The 22,771-nt window shown below is 35.6% G+C and overlaps 1 protein-coding gene across 2 annotated transcripts; it reads left to right on the plus strand.

Moving 5' to 3' along the window:
* Positions 1 to 11,655: 11,655 nt before the first annotated feature.
* On the plus strand, positions 11,656 to 22,455 carry LOC149203061 (uncharacterized). Of its 2 annotated transcripts, XM_089400088.1 has the most exons (5): positions 11,657 to 11,775; positions 21,328 to 21,452; positions 21,644 to 21,730; positions 21,824 to 21,916; positions 22,089 to 22,455. In XM_089400088.1, exons 2-5 carry the CDS (start codon positions 21,405 to 21,407, stop codon positions 22,284 to 22,286), a joined length of 426 nt encoding a protein of 141 aa, XP_089256214.1. In that variant the 5' UTR covers positions 11,657 to 11,775; positions 21,328 to 21,404; the 3' UTR covers positions 22,287 to 22,455. The 2 variants fall into 2 exon arrangements, with proteins under 2 accessions (XP_089256215.1, XP_089256214.1); XM_089400089.1 differs by lacking the exon at positions 21,328 to 21,452 and having other exon boundaries at positions 11,656 to 11,775.
* Positions 22,456 to 22,771: the final 316 nt, after the last annotated feature.

The raw sequence follows: 22,771 nt of genomic DNA on the forward strand, positions 1-22,771 counted from the left end.
TTAACTCCAATGGTCATTTTCCTAATGGGCTATGCAGTACATTTCCCTCTCACACAAAGACGCTTCATCTGGTGCCTCCTTGTAAATCTTCACGCAGCCTGGTTGTTGCCTTGTTCTCCAAATCGGACAATGTAGTTTATAGTCTTGTGCTCCCTTGCAACTGCTTGGAGCACTAAGACTATCCTACTGCCATATAGTCATTGCGCAGGATCCCCCATATACAACTTGAACCTGCTTCCATTCACTTTTCCTGGGAAGGGTTCCTCATTCAACTTCGCAAGATAAACTATGCCACCATCTGTATTTTCCTTGATAATATATGTCCCTAACCAATGCATCTGGAATTTACCTAGTGTTGTAGCATTTTTTGGTTTTGATTAAATAGAATATTTCAAAAAATGTTAAGTTAGGATATGGACATAACAATAGTGAATAAAATGTTAGTTTAAAAAATATCTTGATGATGATGTCCATATCAAAGAAAATGTTAGGGTAGACGCTCTAAAAAAATCAAGGAAAAAAGAAAATGTTAGGTAGAAAGAAAACAAATAAACTCTAAAAGTGAGTAAGTCTAAATGCCACTACTCTATTTCTGCAAAATAATGGTTGTGTGCAGCTTGTTTTTAAATGCCACAACCCATGACAGTCAAACTGTTTAATCTTGACTGCTTCATGCTTTAAATTTGATGTTATAGTTAGAGAATAAAGATCTGTCCAAACTATTTAATCTTGGCAGATCAGTAGTTAGGTAGAGAATAATAAGGTGCTCATCAGTTTAATCTGAGCCCTCGGAGGTTATAAGGGTAGAATTAGATAGTTTATTTTTGTTAAATAAGAATAAAGGATAAGGGTTTGCTAGCTTAAATGCACCCATTAAGTAAAGAAAAAAATGATAGGATAAGCGAAGGGTAAGTAGAGAAAGGTTGTAGAAGTTTAATGGTTGATTGGACAAAATGTACATTCATCATGTTTCTATGCTCAAGAGACAATTATACAATGCAAATGAAGGTCTACAACATCAATTTATTTAACCTCCCTCATCCTTATTCATTCATATATTGACTAATTTTCCCTTCATACATTCATATTCATTCATTTTCATAATATACCCTTTTCCTATGGTAAAAACCCTTTTTACCTAGGAAAAGTAAAAAACCTATGAAAAATCCATTTTTACCATATAAATTCCCTTTTACCATTAAAAACCCTTTTAATAGTATTAAATCCTTAAGGTTTCCCCTTTCCCGTATAATATAGCTCCTTTATTAAAATATCCGAAAACCCTTAGTTTTGTTTTAAAACTAAGTATTTCATAAATATCGCATTGGCGAGATCCGCAACCCTTTAAACATCCATATACTATAGTTTTATTAAAAAACTATGTATTTCATATAAATATCGCATCGCAATATCGGCGGGTTGAAAGTCCTTCATATAAATAACCCTCCCCGCATTGCAAACTCCGATTGCAATATGCGATGGCAAGTCCAGACCCGACCCATATATATATTGTAGCTCATGCCACATCACATCTGCCCCTCATTGCAAGTCCCATCCGATGCATACATTCTCCGCCTTTGCAATATCCGATCTCTGATCACGATGAGAGCCCGGACCCGACCATACATATATTCCAGTTAACTGCCATGTCGCATCCGCCCATTGTTATATGTCTTTGCGATGGGCCTACCCCCACCTAAATCCGATAGTGATATGCGATATTAGCCGAACCCGATATCATTATCCACCAGATTTTATATATTTCCAAGTCCACCATACACGATTTGTAAAGGTTTCTGTGTTAAATTGATTTTTGATTTAAACACGGAAATTATCCAAAACCTCCATTTAAGCCGCTAATCTCATTTTAACCAAGATTTAAGCTATTCCAACCATTTTTATCATCCGTACTCTTTCTTCAATTCACCACTGTCCGATCTAAGGCCTTCAGATCCAACGGCCCTCAGCGATTTCGGGTACGCTCCCTATACGGGCATTTCCCACCCGAAAAGTTTGTGCAATAATTTAAAAGATTAACTTTTTTTCCATTTAACACATAAAAGGCCATTTTTTGCTATGTTTTTCTGTTTTACACACTGCAGCCCCAATAATGCCTCTACGGCCATTAAACCATGTTTTCACCCTCCGATATGCCCAGGATTCCTTCCGATAGCCTTTGAAAGCTCAAAAAATCCATCACGACCTTATCTTTCGCCATATTTTTCTTAATGAGTTTTGTTTTTTGCAGGTAAGAATACTGTTGTTTCAAGCTTGTAAACAAAAGCCTGCATAACAATTTGAAGACAAAATATGAGCAATTTACTGTAAAAACACAGTAAAAATTGGAATGCATAGTAAAGATAGAAAGGATCATAATAAAGGTCACTTAGCCAGGTCAAAAGAGATTAAACAGAGGTTTAAACATATCAGATAAAAGGTTAAAAGAAGCAATCGACCAGCGTGAAGAATGTAAACAACCAAGCAGCATAAAGGGGCAAAATATCATACAAAAAGCCAGCACAGCCTGAATAAAGGTGACAACAAGAAGCAGTTCAAATAGCGGCCCCTATCTTCTTGCCATGAAGATCTTTCTTTTCCTAAAAAATCTTAATCTATTTCGGGATCTTTTCCTGAGTTTCATTATTGTATAAATAACTCCTTTCTTGAGTTGTAAATGGTTCGGAGTTGAAGATTCATAGTTCATTGCTTGTAAAGTCTTTACTGTTAGTTCCACTTTGAACCTGGAAGTCACCTTTGAAGGAAGCTTTTGTAGACACTTGATGTACTTAGTCTTTCTGGGGCCTTAATACAAAGCAGAGAATTTTGAATCTGGTTTTACATAGTTTTGTGTTATCCTATAAGTTTTTCCATTTTTCAATCATTTCGTTATTTCTTCATATGCTTATGACTTACAGAGATATCTAGGTAGGAACAATTAGAGTATCAATTGATTCCTATAAGCTCCTAAAGTGATCATCTATTAAGAGATTGGATTAATGCAACTGCCTGTGTAGCTAATCCTCTCTAATCATAAATCATCAGCATCTTGTGTAAGCTTAAGTATACTGCCTTGAATCTTTTGAACGTGGTTCAAAAGGTTTTCCTACTTATGATTGTTCTGTTTTACAGTATGGAAACCATGATAATCATACTTTATTGTTGTCTTATACTCACCACTATTTTGATCTATATCACTGTGTAAAGTCTTATAGTAGCCCTCTGCTGAGATATTAATATATCACAAAGGATTAATTACTTCAATTCTACATTTGTCTTCTTTCATTGGTCTTCCAAAACTAAAACCAAAAACCACCAAAACAATTATTTTAGATACTCTGGCATTAGTAGCTTGACCTACTACTATCTCAGAGGTAAAACATCAGACTGGCGCCGTTGCCGGGGACGAAGTAACAAAGATCGTTCTCTGGGGAAGGATAAAGTTTAGATCTATTTCTTGCTGGTGAACAAGGAATAGGAATTTGTATTGGTTGCATTATTTTCAACTAGCGACTCCACTTTGTCGAATGGTGATTCCACTGGATTACCGATCCCACTCTTGTTTTGAAATTTCAGCTACCTTTACTGCTATGCAAGTTTCATTGATACTTGAAATTAGCAGTATATGTCTTTTCCTATTAGCCATGGTCAGAAATCTAAAATTTCTACAGAGGATGCAAATTTTAAAGTACACTTGTGAGTATAAGTTTTCCATCGGATTTCATGTTCATATTGCATATATTCTTCAGATTTTCAGCTACTGGCAACTTGGTTTGTCAATAAATCCACTCCGCACTTCGTTACATTAGAAAGCATATTACACCTAACAAATGTAAAGTTTTTCAGTTCAGCTAGATAGAGGTGTGAGAGTGATTAGCTACTTTTAGATTCAGGGTGTAGTAGATCTACAATTGTTTCAGTTATATTTCAAGATTGCAGTATTAAGTTTGGTTTGGTTAAGTGCAATGACTTCCAAGGGATTAAATGATTAACTCCATATCCGGTGAATTAGGAACTTTTGTGTTTATTTCCACTTACGTTGTTTCTTGTTTCACTTCAGCAGTTTTCAAGTTTCAGATTTCAGTGTGAAAGAGTATCCGAATTAGTGCAGACATATCGTTGCATTTTATAGTTGTAGGTTGTAGTGTGTAGTAACAGAGTATTGAAATGACAGCATTGATCCATGGGGATTGGTTATATTTTTTCATAAGATGGCAAACCAATGGTTGGTGGTTTTATGGTATGACTCCATGCCCAATACTAAAGGCAACTAGTCTACTAGTTCTTTGCATTCTATAGGAGAAAGCAGTCCCCAGATGGAGCCAATGTTATAGCATTTTTTCGTTTTGATTAAATAGAATATTTCAAAAAATGTTAAGTTAGGATATGGACATAAAAATAGTGAATAAAATGTTAGTTTAAAAAATATCTTGATGATGATGTCCATATCAAAGAAAATGTTAGGGTAGATGCTCTAAAAAAATCAAGGCAAAAAGAAAATGTTAGGTAGAAAGAAAACAAATAAACTCTGAAAGTGAGTAATTGTAAATGCCACTACTCTGTTTCTACAAAATAATGGTTGTGTGCAGCTTGTTTTTAAATTCCACAACCCATGACAGTCAAACTATTTAATCTTGACTGCTTCATGCTTTAAATTTGATGTTATAGTTAGAGAATAAAGATCTGTCCAAACTGTTTAATCTTGGCAGATTAGTAGTTAGGTAGAGAATAATAAGGTGCTCATCAGTTTAATCTGAGCCCTTGGAGGTTATAAGGGTAGAATTAGATAGCTCATTTTTTTTAAATAAGAAGAAAGGATAAGGGTTTGCTAGCTTAAATGCACCCATTAAGTGAAGAAAAAATGATAGGATAACTGAAGGTAAGTAGAGAAAGGTTGCAGAAGTTTAATGGTTGATTGGACAAAATGTACATTCATCATGTTTCTATGCTCAAGAGATAATTATACAATGCAAATTAAGGTCTACAACATCAATTTACTTAACCTCCTTCATCCTTATTCATTCATCTATTGACTAATTTTCCCTTCATACATTCATTTTCATAAAATCCCCTTTTCCTATGGTAAAAACCCTTTTTACCTAGGAAAAGTAAAAACCCTATGAAAAATCCCTTTTTACCATATAAATTCCCTTTTACCATTAAAACCCCTTTTTATAGTATTAAATCCTTAAGGGTTCCCCTTTCCCGTATAATATAGCTCCTTTAGTAAAATATCCGAAAATCCTTAGTTTTGTTTTAAAACTAAGTATTTCATAAATATCGCATCGACGGGATCCGCAACCCTTTAAACATTCATATACTATAGTTTTATTCAAAAAATTATGTATTTCATATAAATATCGCATCACAATATCGGCGGGTTGAAATTCCTTCATATAAATAACCCTCCCCGCATTGCAAACTCCGATTGCGATATGTGATGGCAAGTCCGGACCCGACCCATATATATACTACAGCTCATGCCACATCGCATCTGCCCCTCATCGCAAGTCCCGTCCGATGCATACATCCTCCGCCTTTGCGATATCCGATCTCCGATCGCGATGAGAGCCCAGACCTGACCATACATATATTCCAGTTAATCGCCATGTCACATTCGCCCATTGTTATATGTCTTTGCGATGGGCCTGCCCCACCTAAATCCGATAGCGATATGTGATATTAGTCGGACCCGATATCATTATCCACCAGATTTTATATATTTTCAAGTCCGCCATATGCGATTTGTAAAGGTTTTCTGTGTTAAATCGATTTTCGATTTAAACACGGAAATTACCCAAAACCTCCATTTAAGCCGCTAACACTACAACAAAACCAGCGATTAGCGTCCCTTTTTACTTCTTTTTTTGCATCTAGAGCCCATTTTTGGTGCTATTTGCATCCATTTATCAAATATGGTGCAAAACTTGACACAAAATTTGCATCAAGTTTTGCACCAAATCTTACACCAAGTTTAGCACCAGGTATTGCAATAGGTTTTGCACCACGTTTTGCACCAAATTTTATGCCAAGTTTTGTGTCATCCTTTACACCAGGTTTTGTTCCAGGTTTTGCATCAAGTTTGGCACCTAATTTTGTTTGACATACTTTTGCATCCTCATTTTCATCCACTTTTTGCACCTACACTTGCATCAACTTTTGCATCGACTTTTGCATCCTTTTTTAAATCATTTTTTGCATCCATTTGTGCATCCCTTTTGCGCCAAGTTTTACATCGTGTTTTGTGTCTAGTTTTGCATAAAATGTTGCATCTACTTTTGTTGCATCCACTTTTCCCTCTTGTTTGGCATCCATATTTACATCCTCTTTTGCATCTATTATTGTACCCACTATTGCATCTAATATTTTTGTGCCACAATTAGCGCCTAGTTTGGCACCTCCTTTTGCACCCACTTTTGATTATAATTTTGCATCCACGTTTGCATCCTCATTTGCGTCTAGGTTTTCATCAACTACTACATCTATTTTTGCATCCCTTTTTGTATCCAATTTTGGACCGGGATTTGCATCGGGTTTTGTGTCTCGTTTTGCATCTACTTTTGCATCGACTTCTATTGCATCCACTTTTGCACGCAATTTTGCATCCACTGTTGCACCCATTTTAAATTTCACTTTTTGCATCCCTTTTTACATCTTCATTTGCATCATACTTTGATTCTTTTTTTGCATCTATCATTACATCCACTTTTGTTATGCCACAATTTGCACCATGTTTTGCACTCACTGTTGTATCCACGTTTGCTTCCAATTTTGCATCCATGTTCACATCCTCTTTTGCATCAAATATTGCATCTATTTTTGCATCCACTTTTATGTCAGGTTTATGCATTGGGTTTTGCATCTCATTTTGTATCTACTTTTGCATCTACTTACATTATATCCATTTTTTGCATCCAATTTTTTTTTGCCTGTTGCATCAATGTTTGCTTCCACTTTTACATCCATTTTTGCATCTTATTTTGCATATTTTTTGTCTATTGTTACATCCACTTTTGTTGCACCATATCTTGCACCTACCATTGCAACCACATTTGCTTCCACGTTTGCATCCCCTATTGCATCCACTTTTGTTTCATCCATTTTTGCATATACTTTTGTTTCCGTTGTTGCATCCACATTTGTTTCACCACAATTTGTGCCAAGTTTTACACCTACCATTGGACCCATGTTTGCTTCCACTTTTGCCTTCATTTTTGCATCCAAGTTTGCATTGACAACTGCATCTACTTTTGCATCCACTTTTGTGTCAGGTTTTTCATGTTGTTGGGCATCTACTTATGTTGTATCCACTTTTCATCCAATTTTACTTCTATTGTTGCCCCATTTCTATGTTCGCTTTTGCATCCCTTTTCCAACACTCATCATATTTTATGCATTGATGATATTCCTTATGGCATTGACAATTATGAACAATTGATGACAATGTCAATAATATTGACAATGATGAAAATGAAGATGATGGCGATGACATGAATTGTGATTATGATGATAAAGACGATAGTGGTTACAATGACAATGATGATGATGGCAATGATTATGATGATGATGATGCTAATGACGTTGGCGAATCTTCCCAATTTTAGATGTTGTCATTGTCATAATCATAAGCATTATCTTTGGTGTCATGATCATCATTTTCATCTAGGTCATCATCAAAAACAATAATGGCATGAATGATGATGATGCATGATTACAACAATGTTGATAGAAATTACATTAATGATGATGATGGGGATGATAAAAATGACAATGACGATGATAATGGTGGTGATGATGATCATCATCGATCATCTGTCAAAAATAGAGTTGTTATTTCTCTTACGTATATCAATGTGTCCTAAACAACCCTTTTCTAGCACTGATCACATTTTTTGGGTTGATGATATTTCTTACAACATCTACAATTATGAACAATTGCAAACAATGTCCATAATGATGATGATGATGGCATGAATGGTGATTATGATGATAATGTAATGATGGCAATAACAATGACAAGGATGATGGTGATGATGATGACAATGATTATAATAATGAGAATGACCTTACAATCTTATGGATTCGTGAACAATTACTAGTTTCAATACCATCTTCTGGATACGTATTACTGTCATACTTTTTAAATTTTCTGTCTCTCTTGAGGTATCTTACTATATTGGTGTTGTCAACACTAGAAAGATATCATGTTGTAATGGTGGTTCTAATGTTAGCACTAGCAAAGTTTAGTAGGGAGGATGCTACTACAAGAGGAATTCCTTCTAAGTGACTATGGCATTCAAAATGAGGCTTTATGGGCTGCTTGTTAACACATGTTCTCATGCTCATATAAAATTAATGTGAAAAGTTGCTTTAATTGGTTCCCATGCATAATTGATATTGATAATGGGGTGGTATAAAATTGTAATGGGCATATCCGTTAGTTAGTTATGATGGGTCAACAACATTGAAACCATCCAAGTGACATTTCACCTTGGAACAATCGTCGCTCGTGCGAAAACACGAAGTTTATGTAAATGAAAGTTGTGATTGTAGTGGAATTAAAACCATCGAGAAATATGAAAGAAGACGCTGCCTACCAGTTTTGAAAGACAACCAAGGCATTGAACAACTATTTGCATTAGGATGTAGTGAGGGAATCGAAGGAAATTTGGCAGCCCTAAGTTGCCATTACTATTGCCAATCACACATTCAATAGTAACCATAAAAGGTAGCCACATATAAACAGAACCTCGAGGTGTTGACAGTCAGAATCTATTGTAATAGCTTTGACGTATATATAGTTTTGTGTTTAGATGAGAATGAAGTGGGCTTCATCCAGGGTTTGGCTCAATCCTCATCCATTCCATGCAGTGGTGTTTAATTCGCCAAGCAAGAGAATATTACGTGAGTGTTCAGAGTTAAATCAACAGAAATCAAGGACGTGTGATTGTCAAATTATTGCTCCTCCCTTATGATTTAGCGCTTGATGCGATGGTCATTATCCTTGGGTGATACTTTTATTCCCCATTTTCTATTGAAAAAGTAGCGTTTTTCTGTTCGATTATGATAGGATTGGATGAACGCCGGTTTGGGTGGATGTAGACCCATGTTTTTTTGTGGTGATCTTCAAATGTCTTGAGGCTAAGAAAAAAAATCCTTGACCAAGGTCCATGGTTTTGGGGATGAGTTGGTCTTCTAGTGAATCCATGGTTTCCCAACTTCAATCCTCTCACTATGTTGTCAATGACTACTCTAGTATGGGTAAGATTCCCAGTTTTCCCATTCACTTTACCCATCTAGATCTCTTAGAAAAAGTGGGCAATTTTATTGGAAGATTCGTCAAAGTAGATAGGGAAAGACTTTTGAAAGGCATTTTCACCTATGTTTGCATATGTGTTTATGTAGATCCCAATGAAGTTTTACGAGATAAAATTGAGCTCAAGTGGATGGGAATTGTGTATTCCCAACCCCTGGACTATGAAAATACAACTTATAGATACACGTATAGATACAGCAATAAATTTCAACCACAAACTTGTAAATTTCATTTTCCTTCACACCATGCATCTAATTTGTATTCTGTATGAGAATTAACAAAGGAATGATGCTCTTTTTCCTATATTTTGACTCCCGGAGAATACTATGATAAACGTGGATAGACATAGGGTCCTGTATGGTCCATTTACATCCCATGGATGGGAAATCAGAAGTAAATAAAATAACATCCATTACATAGGCACTCATGTAAAATGGGGGAACAATGTTTTCTAGAATAAAAAAACTACAGTTCTTCCTATAATCTAGGATTTGGATACTTAAATTATTAGATAGAACAGTCCCCCAGTCCATAACATAGCTGCATCAATCAAGGGTACCCACTGGTCTGAAAACTTTTGGGTATTGACATAACCAAATAATCTACATATCATAGTGGCAACATAACAATATGGACCGACAAGAGAAGCTATAGAATGCATACCCTTATTTTCTCGCTTATGCTTGCTGGCATCTCTTCTCCATCCTTTGATGACTTCAGATTGATCCTGATTTTCCTTCATGAATTTCTCAATGAAGTCATTATCATATTTCTTCTGAGCTGCCGAAAACTGGTACATTCGAGTCGAATCTTTGTTGGTGAAAGAGCCGATGATTGTGTACCTCTTGGTCATAAAGTTTCTGTCAGCGATGTTTAGATGGTCAACAACACATGTGATCATATCCATGTAAGGAAGGATGTTCAGCTGAGCAACAATTCTGTGGAGGAATGAATTGGCCAGATCACTATATGTAGTATCAGAAACCGGGTATGAATCTTCGGCTATGACTACTCTTTCTGTGACTCTCGGCTCTTCATCTTCGAAAAGTTGATATGTGGCCTCCCAGGTAGATGTTCCGGTGTTTGAGGTGCATGTGGTATCGGTAAATAATGCAAGCAATTCTGCAAACTCAGGGGGAAGAGCAACTGATTGTTGTTGAACAACAGGTTTCTTCATGGGTTTGGTCGACCAAGACATTTTTGTTGAATTATGCTTGTTGGGACTGACTTGTCAAGAGAAACAAAAGGGTGAGAGTAACTAACATTCAGAGCGAATAACTTAGCAAATAACCGATTACATAATAATCCAAGACTTTTATGAGCGAAATCTCAAGAAACCGTTAGTAATAATGAATGCGTTTATTCTATCGAAAACCATTAATTCTCCACATTTGGCCATTAATATCGCATCCGCCATATCTCAACTTTTGAAGCCTTGTCACTTTGAAACCTCCGATTGCAATACGTGTTGCAGACTCGACTGCTCCATCATAGCACACCTTAATTTAATATCACAGTTGCCATGCCACGCCTTTCATATCACAAGTTTTAAAGACGTGTGTCTGGTCATGGACATTAAAAGTTACAATGGTTATGGTGTAAATAATTAAATTGAATGGATATGGTGTAAATAAAGTCGCAAGTTAGAGGCTTCGGAAGTTTGGTCATGGACAATAAAACAAAAACGCCACTCGCGAGATCCCAATATGCAACGTGGCAGTTTTATGGGGTCGACCTCTTTATTACTATTTACATATATATGCCGGCTTTTATTATATTTATGCTTTAAACCTTTAAAATTTATTTGGAAAAGGTTTTAATCGCCATTTTTCTTAAAAGACTTTTTAGGATGTTCTAATATAATCCTTTCGCATTGAGGCTTTAGAATTAAACCTAAAATTTAACGCTCTTTTTAATTAATTTTTTTTTTATCTTAAAACTAATATTTCCTCTCAATTTTTTTTTTATAATTATATTCTAAATTTTAAAATAATAACCCTTCTCTATTAATTCTTTTATTAATTATATAATAAAATTATTAATTCATACAACACATATTTAACATTTTACTAAAATATTACTTTTACTTACTTCCATATCCCACTACTTCTATGACGTTGCACAAACCTACTTCCATATCCCACTACTTCTATGACGTTGCACCGGTTTGTGCAAATGCTAGTTCTATATACGATGTAGGGTTTCAGGGTCAGCGACAATGCTCTTTAACTTTTTAAAACATTTATATCTTAAAATGGGTTGTTATATCGGATGTAGGGTTTCAGGTCCGCAGATATATCCTTCTCCGAGGGGTTTCAGGAGGGCCTCTTACGCCACACCCCCTTTGCATTGTGCTATTTTTCTTTCCAGGCGGCGGATTGACTTGATCGGTGCACGGACAAAGGTGCATTTTTGGATAACCGATGCGGCTGGTTCAGATCCTCATATGCAATCGGATAGAGGTGAGTCTAAGCCTTGATTTCTTTTGTCCCTCTCAACCCATATTCTCTTATCACGATGTCTTTTTTGTTTTGTATTTCCGCTTCACATTTTCCAGAAGAGGTGCTGCTTATATTTGCTTTCACAGACTCACAGCAGGCATATTTTTTCAATCTGTGTTTTTTTTGGCGCATTTATTGGCTTACATATCGATTGATATTGATATATTTTCCCTCAATTTTTCTAATCTTTTATTTCATCCGAGTATAAAGAGATACATTCTGTAAATGCTTTAAGCTTCGAGAAATATCAGAACGAAAATATACATTCTTTGCTAAGCCTGAAGAAGGCATTGATATTGATTGAAGGGTCCTGTAACTTGATTCTTGACAGCATATCTAATTTTTATTTGCAAAATTTAAAGCTGTAGTAACTTATAAGAATTCTTTTCACCCTAACTAACATTTTCCATCTTTGGTGGTACTGGATATCACCCTAAATTGGTTTATTATTTTCCAGTTAATTATTTTAGATTCACAGTCAAGTTCAGGAGACCAACTAGAGATCAATCGTTTCCTAAGATGCAAAGTCGATTCTCTATTATTTTGTTAGTGGGCCAAGGGTTAAAACTATCACTGTTGTGAGCAGAGATGAATCCCTTCCTGAAATGCAAAGTCGATCCTTTATTATTTTGGTAGTGGGCCAAGGTTCAAAACTATGACGGTTGTGAACATCACATAAAGGGACGAGGCCACTGGAGCGGATTGGTGTGCCAGTGGAAACAAATCACATGTAGCCAATCTACCCTGCATCAAAGAAATTGCAGTACTTAGAGAAATTATTTAGAGTCGCGGCTGAATTAAAGAACTCTGAATCATTATTGGTGGCCGAAGTAGGTCAAAATTTGTAATGTCCAACACTGTATTTTCTAAATGGTCAAAAGTTGCCATAATCAAGGGTCGAGAGCATGTGGATTGAAGGTTGCATTAGTTAGCCTGAACCAAGTTTCGTCTTGCTGTTAGACTGTCAAAAATTCAGAATTCTTCTTTTGAGGCACTTGGATCATCTTCAGAATACTGACTGTCATAAGAATCCCCATTCGAGGATGCAGAAATATGTTCGTGTAAGATATGACAATCCTTGATTTCACTTCATAACCTTGAACCCTCAGCCAACTGAGTCCTTCCTTCCTCAAGGTGTCTGCTTCACCATTTAATTCTTTGTAGACATGTTCAAAGCACTCTGAAATAAAAACGAACAGAACGTTTGATTTCATCTTCTACTACTGCCATTCATCCAATTAATTACTAATTACTAACAACTGATGAATTTAGTAACACTTGTTTAACAGATTCTTCTCCTACAGGAAAGTAGCACAGTCTGAATTTAAAGGCTAATCGAAACTGTAATCTGAATGTCGTTTGAGCCTATAAACGGACACAGTTAGAAAACATGCACAGAACATGTAGATCACTGTCGAGAACCCCTGTTAATGCTATTCCATTATCATTGAATAAAAAGCTGCATCACTAACATATCTCAGTGCAAAATGCACTGCCCCCTTCCAAGTATTAGAACTTGTGTTTTGTGGCAACCTGATGAACTTGCCTAGGCTGCACCATGTACTGAAAGTGTTGACTGCAAAACAAATGTTAGGCCTTGTGTTAACTAAGTACATGAGGAAACCTATCAATTCCCTGTATACAGATGTTCATCAAATCTGAATTAGAATCAGCAAAGTACAATGGATTTACTACCACAGGGGAGTAGCCATGGGTTTGCAGTACATCATTTGAAATCTCATCAGAATTTCAATTGCATACACTGGAGTAGCCATGGGTTTGTAGTCCATCATTTGAAATCTTCTAAGAATTTCAATTACATACTTTTTCTGTCCAAGGAACACTTCACCTGCACTTTGCTACACACCTAGAGCCAACAAGTAGTGCTTCAAGTCATGACAAATTCTCTTGCCAATTTTGCCCTGCACCAGTTTGTGGATTCCTTTTAACTTCCTGTGAGTGTAAGATCGTCTACATATGGGACTAAAACAAGTAGATTAGAATGATCTAACAAATTGTAAAAATTAGAATCTGCATCTGTCTCAGTGAAACCCAAATCTGAAAGTTACTCATCGATCTTGGAGTGCCATGCAAATGGTGCCTGTTTCAACTCATAAAGGGCCTACTTCAACTTGTAAACATGGGTCTCAAGCCTATTCACCTAAAAGCCTCTTGGTTGGTTTATTCATATAACTCCTTAATCAACCTATTAAGAAATGTTGTCTTTACATAAATTTGATATAAAATCCAGTGGAAGATTGTTGTGAAAGACATAGTAAATCTGATAGAGGTATATTTAGTAACAAGAGCAAAAGTCTCCTCATAGTCAACTCCTTTTTAATGGGAGAACCGTCCAGCCACAAACCGAGCTTTGCAGTTTTATATGCTGCTATCTGGTGCATGCTTAACCATGCATGATTGTTGTAAGAAAAACTAGAGTCAAATACTGACTTCTCCACTAGTCTAGGCACTATCTCCTACCCATCATTCTTTAGGAGGAGATGTATTCCTCCATCATGGCATTTTGCAGTACTTGCTTCCTTACTGCCGTTACTAGAAGGTTTTGTTTCAATAATGAAAGATATCAGTACAACATAACTAGGGAACTTTTTAGGAGGGTGGCTTATTTGAAGGGAAGTAGTTGGAGCACCAACTTACTATGTTGCCTCTTTTAATGTCTAGATTAGCCATCTAGGCTTTCTAGCTGAACTTGAAGGTAAAGAGGCACCCCTTGCACTTCCAAAAGCTTGCTGATCTAAGTATGCGTTTCATGATCTTTTTTATTTCTGCAGATCTGTTTTTGGGATACCAAGCTCTTCTGCCTCCATGGTCACTATTGGAGGTTCTTGAGACTTAGAGGACCATGCATTTTCTTCAAACTTGGTATCTCTGCTCACAACTACTTTATGTTGAGATGGAATGTATATTCTATAAGCTTTTGAGGTTTCACTCTAACCTACAAAAATGCCCTTCAAACTAGAAGGTTCCAACTTGGTCCTTTTCCCATCTGGAATATGAATGTAGATAGGACAACTGAAAAACTCAAAGATGTGTTACTTGAGGCTTCTGAATTCCTCCAGTCTTATCCTTCAAAATTCTGTGAGGATACCTATTCAAAATATAGACAATGATGAGACATGTTTATACACAGAGACACATGAGCAGAACTAGATCATGAATCAAGGCCCCAAACTACTGAGGGTTGTAGGGAACTATCAACATTTTCTTGATTCTTGATTTCATGCAAAAGGTATCAAACTCCTTTGGTTTTTGTGAATTAAGTCTAGGACTTCCTAGAAGAATCATCAATAAAATATTCATAGTAAATGTTACTTGATAAGGAAGTTGAAGAGATGGGCCCACATGCATTTGAGTTGATTAGGTCAGAGACCCCTCTTGACCTATGTTTACTGCCAGGAAAACATCCTTTACATGCTGGCCAAGTGCACAACCTTTGCACACACCTTTCTTCTCAGCCTTGAATATTGGCAATGCCCACACCATGTTTTTCAAGATTGGCAACATTCACTAGTGCAAGTGACCTAGTCTCTTTTGTCAAAGCTCACACATGTTGTCAATATCATACCCTAAAGTTCTTATAGGATTCCCTTGCAATTTAGGATGAGGACTTGTTGATCTTCAAAGTTAGCCATATATGTAGGATCTATCATCACTGAAATTGGAAAGAGATTTTTAGTTAAGCTAGGTACATACAAAACATCATTAACTTAGAAAGCTTAAGGATATCACTTGATGGATCCCACTCTTGCAACTGGATATGTGGCATCATCACCAAGTTCTACTAAAGGTACTCTTGTTAGAGGTTGTATGTTTGCAGGCTCCACTGTCCACATACCAGTCCACATCAGACATGATGTCAGATGACAGACATGAGACCATTGAGAAGTGTATCTCGAGATTGGATGAAAGCTCATCCACCTGAGCTGATGCTTTTGTACTCTTTACAAGTTGCTTTCCCTTCCCCTTCTTTTGATGACATTGGAAGCGAAGTGCCCAAACATTTGACACTTGAAGCACTTGATGTGGCTCAAGTCCTTCCTTCCCTGGTTACAAGAACCTGGCTTCTCTTTCTTCCCTTTTTAATACTTCTTAGTTCCTCTTTTCTTGTTGCCCTTCTTCGTCTTACTAATGGGGACAACATTCTGCTCCTTCTAGTTGAAGTCATTCCATAGCCTCTTCAAAATGGGAAGTTTTAACTTTTTTTTGGCCTAGATGTCATAGCCAAAAAGTTTCCAAAAAGAACAGGACCTATTTAATGCAATGAGTACTAGCTTTTCACCCTTCACCTCCTCTCAATTGTTGCAAGCTGATCATGGAGATCAATAATCTTCATTAAGTAGGAAACTACAATATCCTTTTACTCATTTGCAGGGATTAAGCTTATTTCTTAGCAATGTCTTCTGTTTGTTGTTCTCACTCTGATAGAGTGACTAGAGCATCAAACATGTACTTTATTGTGGTCTTTTCGGTGATGTGAGGGATCTAATGATCCTTCATAGATTCAAGTATGACTCACTTGACCTTGGCCATCTTCTTTTTATGATTTACTAATTACACAGGTTTGGGAGGCTCTACAACCAGTTTCTCAATGAAGTTAGACAAATCCTACTCCAACAATATCTTTGTGCCTAGAGGCGCTCACCAGCCTGGTATGGAAGAGATGTTGTAATGTCGTGTCTTGATATGTAAACATTTTGACTCAGTCAAATTGCATAAAATGGAAATGAAATAAAATTAAAAAAAAATAAAATAAAAAATAAAATTAATAATTAAAATAAACTTGAGGTAAAATAGTCAATTTATTGTTGGTGGTTTTGACAACCCATGGTTTTGCTAATGGTATTCTTATGTAAGAATAATTTCTCACTCTAGATCCATCTTAACTCCAGATCTATCGAGTGTCGAGAGGGATCAAATCTATTGAGGTGCAAACCTCTTTTAGAGTGAAAAGAAATTTGATCCCGCCAAATGCTTGGAAGATCTGTAGTTAAGATGGATGCAGGCTGGTTACCTGAGACTTCCCTGGGATGAAGTTAAGAGGTACCTTCCAATCTGTCCATGTATTTGAGATTGACTGTAGCCATACTACTGCATTGGAATATCGCCTAAACGAAAGTTAAGACAGATCAGCAGCCTAACAAAGAACCCGACAACTTGAAACTTCACTGTGCTTTTCTCAAGCATGGATCACAGCATCCGATCCCTGGAGCCTCCTGACAGCTCCCTTTCATAGGTAGCAGTCCTACTATCTATTCAAGGATTTTTAGAATGTTTCAACAAACCTTTCTCTGATACCATCATGAATTTTTGTCTAACTCATTGTAAACAGATTCTTCTTCTAGTGGAAACTAACACTGTCTAAATTTAGAGGCTAATCAAAACTGCAATCTGAATCTCACTAAAATCTACAAACACAGTTGGAATACATACATTGGAACACACAGATCAATGTCAAAAACACCTGTTACTGCTATTCCAATACTGCTGAATAAAAATCTGCTAGAAAGGATTTTGTGTAAGAACTAAAACTAACCCTATTACAGATCCATACTCTCACTCTTTCTTATAAGTGACACCTAGGGTTTATAAAAATAGATATATTACTTAGATCTCTGGATCTGTGCTCTATCTAACTGATAAAAAATGAATTCAAAAAGACTGAAAAATAAAACAGAACTGACTCATCTAACTTTAGCACTTTATCTTTAACCTGAAGTATAATGATAAAATTATCTTATTCTTTTTATGGCTGGTCCATACATGCATGTGTGTGCCCTTATTGCTGGAATAGTAAAATTTGTGATGTGCTCCTACTGTCTATTTATTGCTACATTCTCACCAACAGATCATTATGCTGTTTGGAATTTAATGTTGCATGTATTTGTGTAATGCTGCTGTAATATAAGGTGCCCAGATCTGCCATGTGTGCTCCAACCTAGTAGAAGATGATCTGGGGTACACTATCTAACAACAATGAGCCAACAAACACTGGTATTTTTTTAAATGCCACTGTGGGCTGCTAGCTTTTAGAGTATTGTTAGGGAAATAAGCTCGGTGTAGTTATTTGATCCTCACCTAAATCTGTTTTAAATCTGATACAGTGAGAGTTATTGAGATAGAGAACACGTATGGCTTCCCTTTTTTGGGGGGTACCTTGACTAGCTCCATCAAAGTAATCCCCATTTTCCAGATTTGTCCATAGGAGCACGAATCAACTTTTTCTATGTTGGGGTTGATGAAAAAGCTTTGAAGTTTGAGAAGATTGACTGACCTTGGAAGGCACATTGAAAGAGTTATATACCTGTCTTCAAAGATTTCAACATTTCTATCTTTCTAGATTCCCCATGATACTATTAGAGGAAGGCCTTTGAGGACTGAGTTTTGCTACCACTTTTTAGAGCACTCTTCAGCATAACCTCCTTGTCCACAGTCCTTTATCCTTGTCAAACCATCTAGATTTCCTTTATTAAGGACAGAATATCAGTAAGTGGTCTATGTTCTTTTCAACTCTTTTACACATGATACATTTGCTTGGACTTGATCCATTTCTTCTCTTAAGAACTTCCTATGTGGGTGCTCTATTTAAGATTGCCAACTGCATGTAAATAATGAACTTTTGAAAGGTTCTTATCCAGATGCGCTTCCACCATGAGAGTGTGCATTCTGGTCTGTCCAGGGTACACGATTCTTATCCTAACTTTGGAGTGTAAATCCCCAAGGCTGGATTTTAGACCAGACATGTTCATCATCAGAGTCAAAGTCTTTTATATAGGCATGGCACACTTTTGATTTGTTTATAAATCCTTTTGATTGAATATTTTCTTGGCCTTTGAGTCGTCTCTCTGTTCAGCGCTATTCCAATCCTGCTGGCAAATGGAGGAGTTTCCTGGTCCAGCTGCCTGGTCTAGATTGAAGAGAGTTTATCACTTCTTCTGGCAGCTTGTACTCAGCTCCACTGCTTATCCATGGGTCTATACTGATCTTCGCCTTAGCCTCATTGCAAACCTTCCATGCCAGCAATCTGCCTATTAAAGGGAATGTTATAGTCAGTACTTTCAATAATATGGATGCATTGCTGATTGACTTGTTTGGGTTTCCAATCCAGTCTTCTGCTGAATTGGGCTCAATATATCTATGAATGTGAATATGATTCCAGAGGTCCTCTTTTGATATTAGTCTCCACATACACTTGGCTTTTAGGGCTTTCCCGAAGGAATGATATTCGATGTGTAATGCATGTGGGCTTTTTTGTATACCTTTGTTTTCTTAGCAAAATATAGTCTTATATTATAAAAAACAGATCAAGTACTGTAATTGCTTTCTCTTTGCATCCATGCTAGAAGAGCCAACATATCAGATTGGGCATCATATTTGGAATGTCTCATGTCATTCTAAGGACAAAATCCACAACAGTGATAAGATTCAATGTTTGCTTTTATTTTTATTGTGCTCTTTCCAGCTTTGTGGCTGGAATGTGTTGTAGGTCCAATTGAATCTGTATTGAGTTCAACCTGATTGTACAATGTATTTTTCTAACTTTCTACAAACGTGTTGTTTATATCTAGTATAAGCAGATGGGGGATAGACTCATGGAGTACTAGGCTTGTGCAGTTACATCCTGTAATTAATCTATTAAGATTGGTTCTGGTCTCCTTAAGTCCATATCCAGATGGGTCATGAGGGGAATGCAGAAGTTGATTTTGTATTCTTATCGGCACTAGGTCATAGATCCCACGATCCTTCATTTAATGTCTAGTTTTTGTCAATAATTAGGTTCTGTTCTTTAGATACTCCAATATTTAGTTTTAACTTTTAATGTTTAGTGTTCTTTTATGGTGATTATTTTTTAGTATTTAGATCCTGTAATGATCCTTCTACTATGATTGGTTCTTTTTAAATTCTTTTCTAAATCCTTTTCTAAATCGTTGATGTCAAAGGAACACAATTTCGTTATCGAGTCAGGCAAGTCTTTGTTCATTGGAATTAAAAACATTTTACGGAAATGAGAGTGCTACCAGGAAAAAATTTAGATAATACAGTTATGTAGTTTGATGCTACAACAAATTTTGTTTGTGCTGTCACTGCCTTGTTTGGTTATTGGTATCAATTCTACTTTGGTACTGCATTTAGATACTTCAAGCTACATCATTTCCACATAAGATTGATAGGAATTCGACTATGTAGTGATTATAAAAAACAGTGTTGTTTATCTATCCTATTTTAGTACTACCACACGACTTGCAATTGTGCTAAACATAATAATTAACTAATTTTTTTTCTAGTAACTGTTGTAATATAGAAATTAAAAAAAATTATAAAACAACCATAAAAAAAAAATTAAAATTAAAATTAAAAAGAACAACACATAACAAATATCAAAACCTAAACTAATTTGCAATCTCTAACTCACTCATTCGAGTTACCAAGCTTATGTCTACTCAGCTTGCTGCGCAGCACTATTTGACTTACCAGTTAACTGTTGCACCTCCTCCTCCATGGCACTCCTAAAATGCTCATTGGCCATTTTTAATCGTCAATTTTAACTTTCAAGTCTTGACTTTAGATATGGATGACCTTAGACTGATTCTTTGACTTTCACTCTTTACTTTTTTTGAGTTTGAGTTATATCAATTTACTATTCCAATCTTCAGGCTTAAGTATCTACTATAGTCTATTTTGGTTAGTACTAATTAGATTCTAGAATCACGAATTTAAATTTTAAATCAATTTAGAATCTGGAATCTAGAATGATGAATGATGAATTTAATTTTTAAATCAATTTAGATTCTAGAATGTTGAATAATGAATGATGAATATGGATCAATCTAGTTCATTATTGAATCTCATGGTGTATGAATGAATGATGTATGTATTAGTATGAATGATGAGTATGGATCAGTGTATTTCATTATTTAATTCAATCATGTACGGATCAATGTATTTATGCTTTCATTATTGAAAATATATATATTAAAAAAATTATATACCCCCATATCCAACTGTCCCCCCTATTTTTCCCTAAAATTTGAGGGTACTCCCACATGTCCCCCCTGTGCATCTCCCCAAACATGCGTCTCCCTGTCCCAGAGTGTTGGTGGAACATTAATTTTAACTTGCCAACATAGGTTGAAAATATAGTATGACTTCATATTGAAATACGCCCATGCCCTTCAAATTTGATCCCAGGTGGAAGAATTATTTAAGGAAAAGTATTTTGAAGTGTGTTCTAGTGTTTGCCTTTTAGAAAATGTTAATCTTTTTTCAAGCTTTCTTTTCAGTTCTTATAACTGATTTGTTTGTTTTACTTTAGTGGTTTATTTATAATAGTTAAAAAGGCTTATGAGATTTAATGGAAACCTTTTATACCCACACCAGATATGCCAAAAAGACCTTAGACGTGTGAATGCCAATTTTGATGCACCATTCATATTGTGCAGTTGTGATGTTTTTTGTTAACGATTGTGCTGAATAGCTTTGTGTCGAATGATGCAGGTACCTTCAAGACAATTTATACCACATACGGGAATCACATGAGATGGATCTAGATTTGAAGATAGAATTTTTCAGACATGTTAACTAATGCATTCAACTGTCCAATGTTCTTAGGTAGCGGTCTTGTAAGATTTCTTCTGACAATATCTAGTAACAAGAGTATTATTGTAATCATTAAAATGTTATAAATAAGATATATGAAATAAAAATTCAGGTATTGAATTTTTCATTAAACATTATTTAGAATGTATTAATACTTATAAGTATATTAGACATGTATTTGTGTGAAAATAAATTGAATTGGTTTATGTTTAAGGACAAGGCATCCAAGGCGAGGTTAACCAAGACAAAAGTCACTCATCGTAGTGGCCAGAAAGGTTTAAAAGCACTGATAACAACCTTTGTAAGTATATTAAACATGTGATATTTTTTTAATAAATTTTGTACTAGAAGAAAGTCATTGTTATCTAATTTCTCCCTATTTATTGATTGATAGGAACTAAAATATGGAAGACCTCCAAATCATTTGGAAAAGGAGGTGCTGCAGCAAAAGAGATGGGTTGAATTTGTTGTTTGGATGGACTCTATGGTATGTAATCTTAGTTGGATTTCTAATATACTTTTAAACCATATTTTCATTTTATTTTTTAGTACTATTAGATATTATATCTTACCTCATTTTATGGTTAACATTGTATAACAAAAACATGCGTTGTGTTATGTAATTAATACTAACATGTAATATTGATTTTTTTTGTCAGAATGCTAGAGGTAATGATTGCCAAGACGATGATCCAAATTATGTTCAACATATATCAGGAGATGATGAGGATGAGGATGAGGGTGATGGTGGTGAAGGAGGAGATGATGATGATAGTTGCGGTGTTGGTGATGATGTGGATCAGAGTAATGAGGATGGTCAAGATGATCATGAGGATGATCTTGGTGGTGGTAGCTAGGCATGCACATGCATTGTTTTTTATGAAGAAATTATTGTGTAGAATGACATTGTTATGTTTAGATGGGTGTTGTGAATTTACCCTATATCAATGAGACATTTTGATTTTGTAATCATACAATGAGTTTGATTTATGTATGTTGTTAATTTATCGTAGAATAACGATATTCATGAAATATTTTGATTTTTTAATCATATTTGAATTTTACTTGTTTTGATTAAAAATAATACTGATTTTATTAGTATTATGTTGCTATTTTATACATGTTTTGAAAATTGTTAATGACACATTGTTATTTTTTTGGATGGATGTTGTCAATTTCTCTTAAATTTCTTTACAAATGATTTTGAATTGTGATATCTGCTTTAATGATATTTAGAAACTATCATATATTTCACTATGAATCTATAAAGGGGGTCATATATGTAAAGAAAAATATACTCTATATAAGAAGTCAAATGCGGATGTAACCATGGATGCAAAAT

This window comes from Pinus tabuliformis, chromosome 2_1 (genome assembly GCF_031772625.1).
Source record: "Pinus tabuliformis cultivar Carrire ecotype Pingquan chromosome 2_1, CPIR1, whole genome shotgun sequence".
NCBI lineage: Eukaryota > Viridiplantae > Streptophyta > Pinopsida > Pinales > Pinaceae > Pinus > Pinus tabuliformis.

Excerpts from the sequence above, each read along its gene's own strand:
- LOC149203061 (XM_089400088.1), top strand. The coding sequence starts at position 21,405 with ATGTTAACTAATGCATTCAACTGTCCAATGTTCTTAGGTAGCGGTCTT. Across the intron at positions 21,453-21,643 it reads TGTTCTTAGGTAGCGGTCTT|GACAAGGCATCCAAGGCGAG; the intron begins GTAAGATTTCTT and ends TTTATGTTTAAG. Across the intron at positions 21,731-21,823 it reads AAGCACTGATAACAACCTTT|GAACTAAAATATGGAAGACC; the intron begins GTAAGTATATTA and ends ATTGATTGATAG.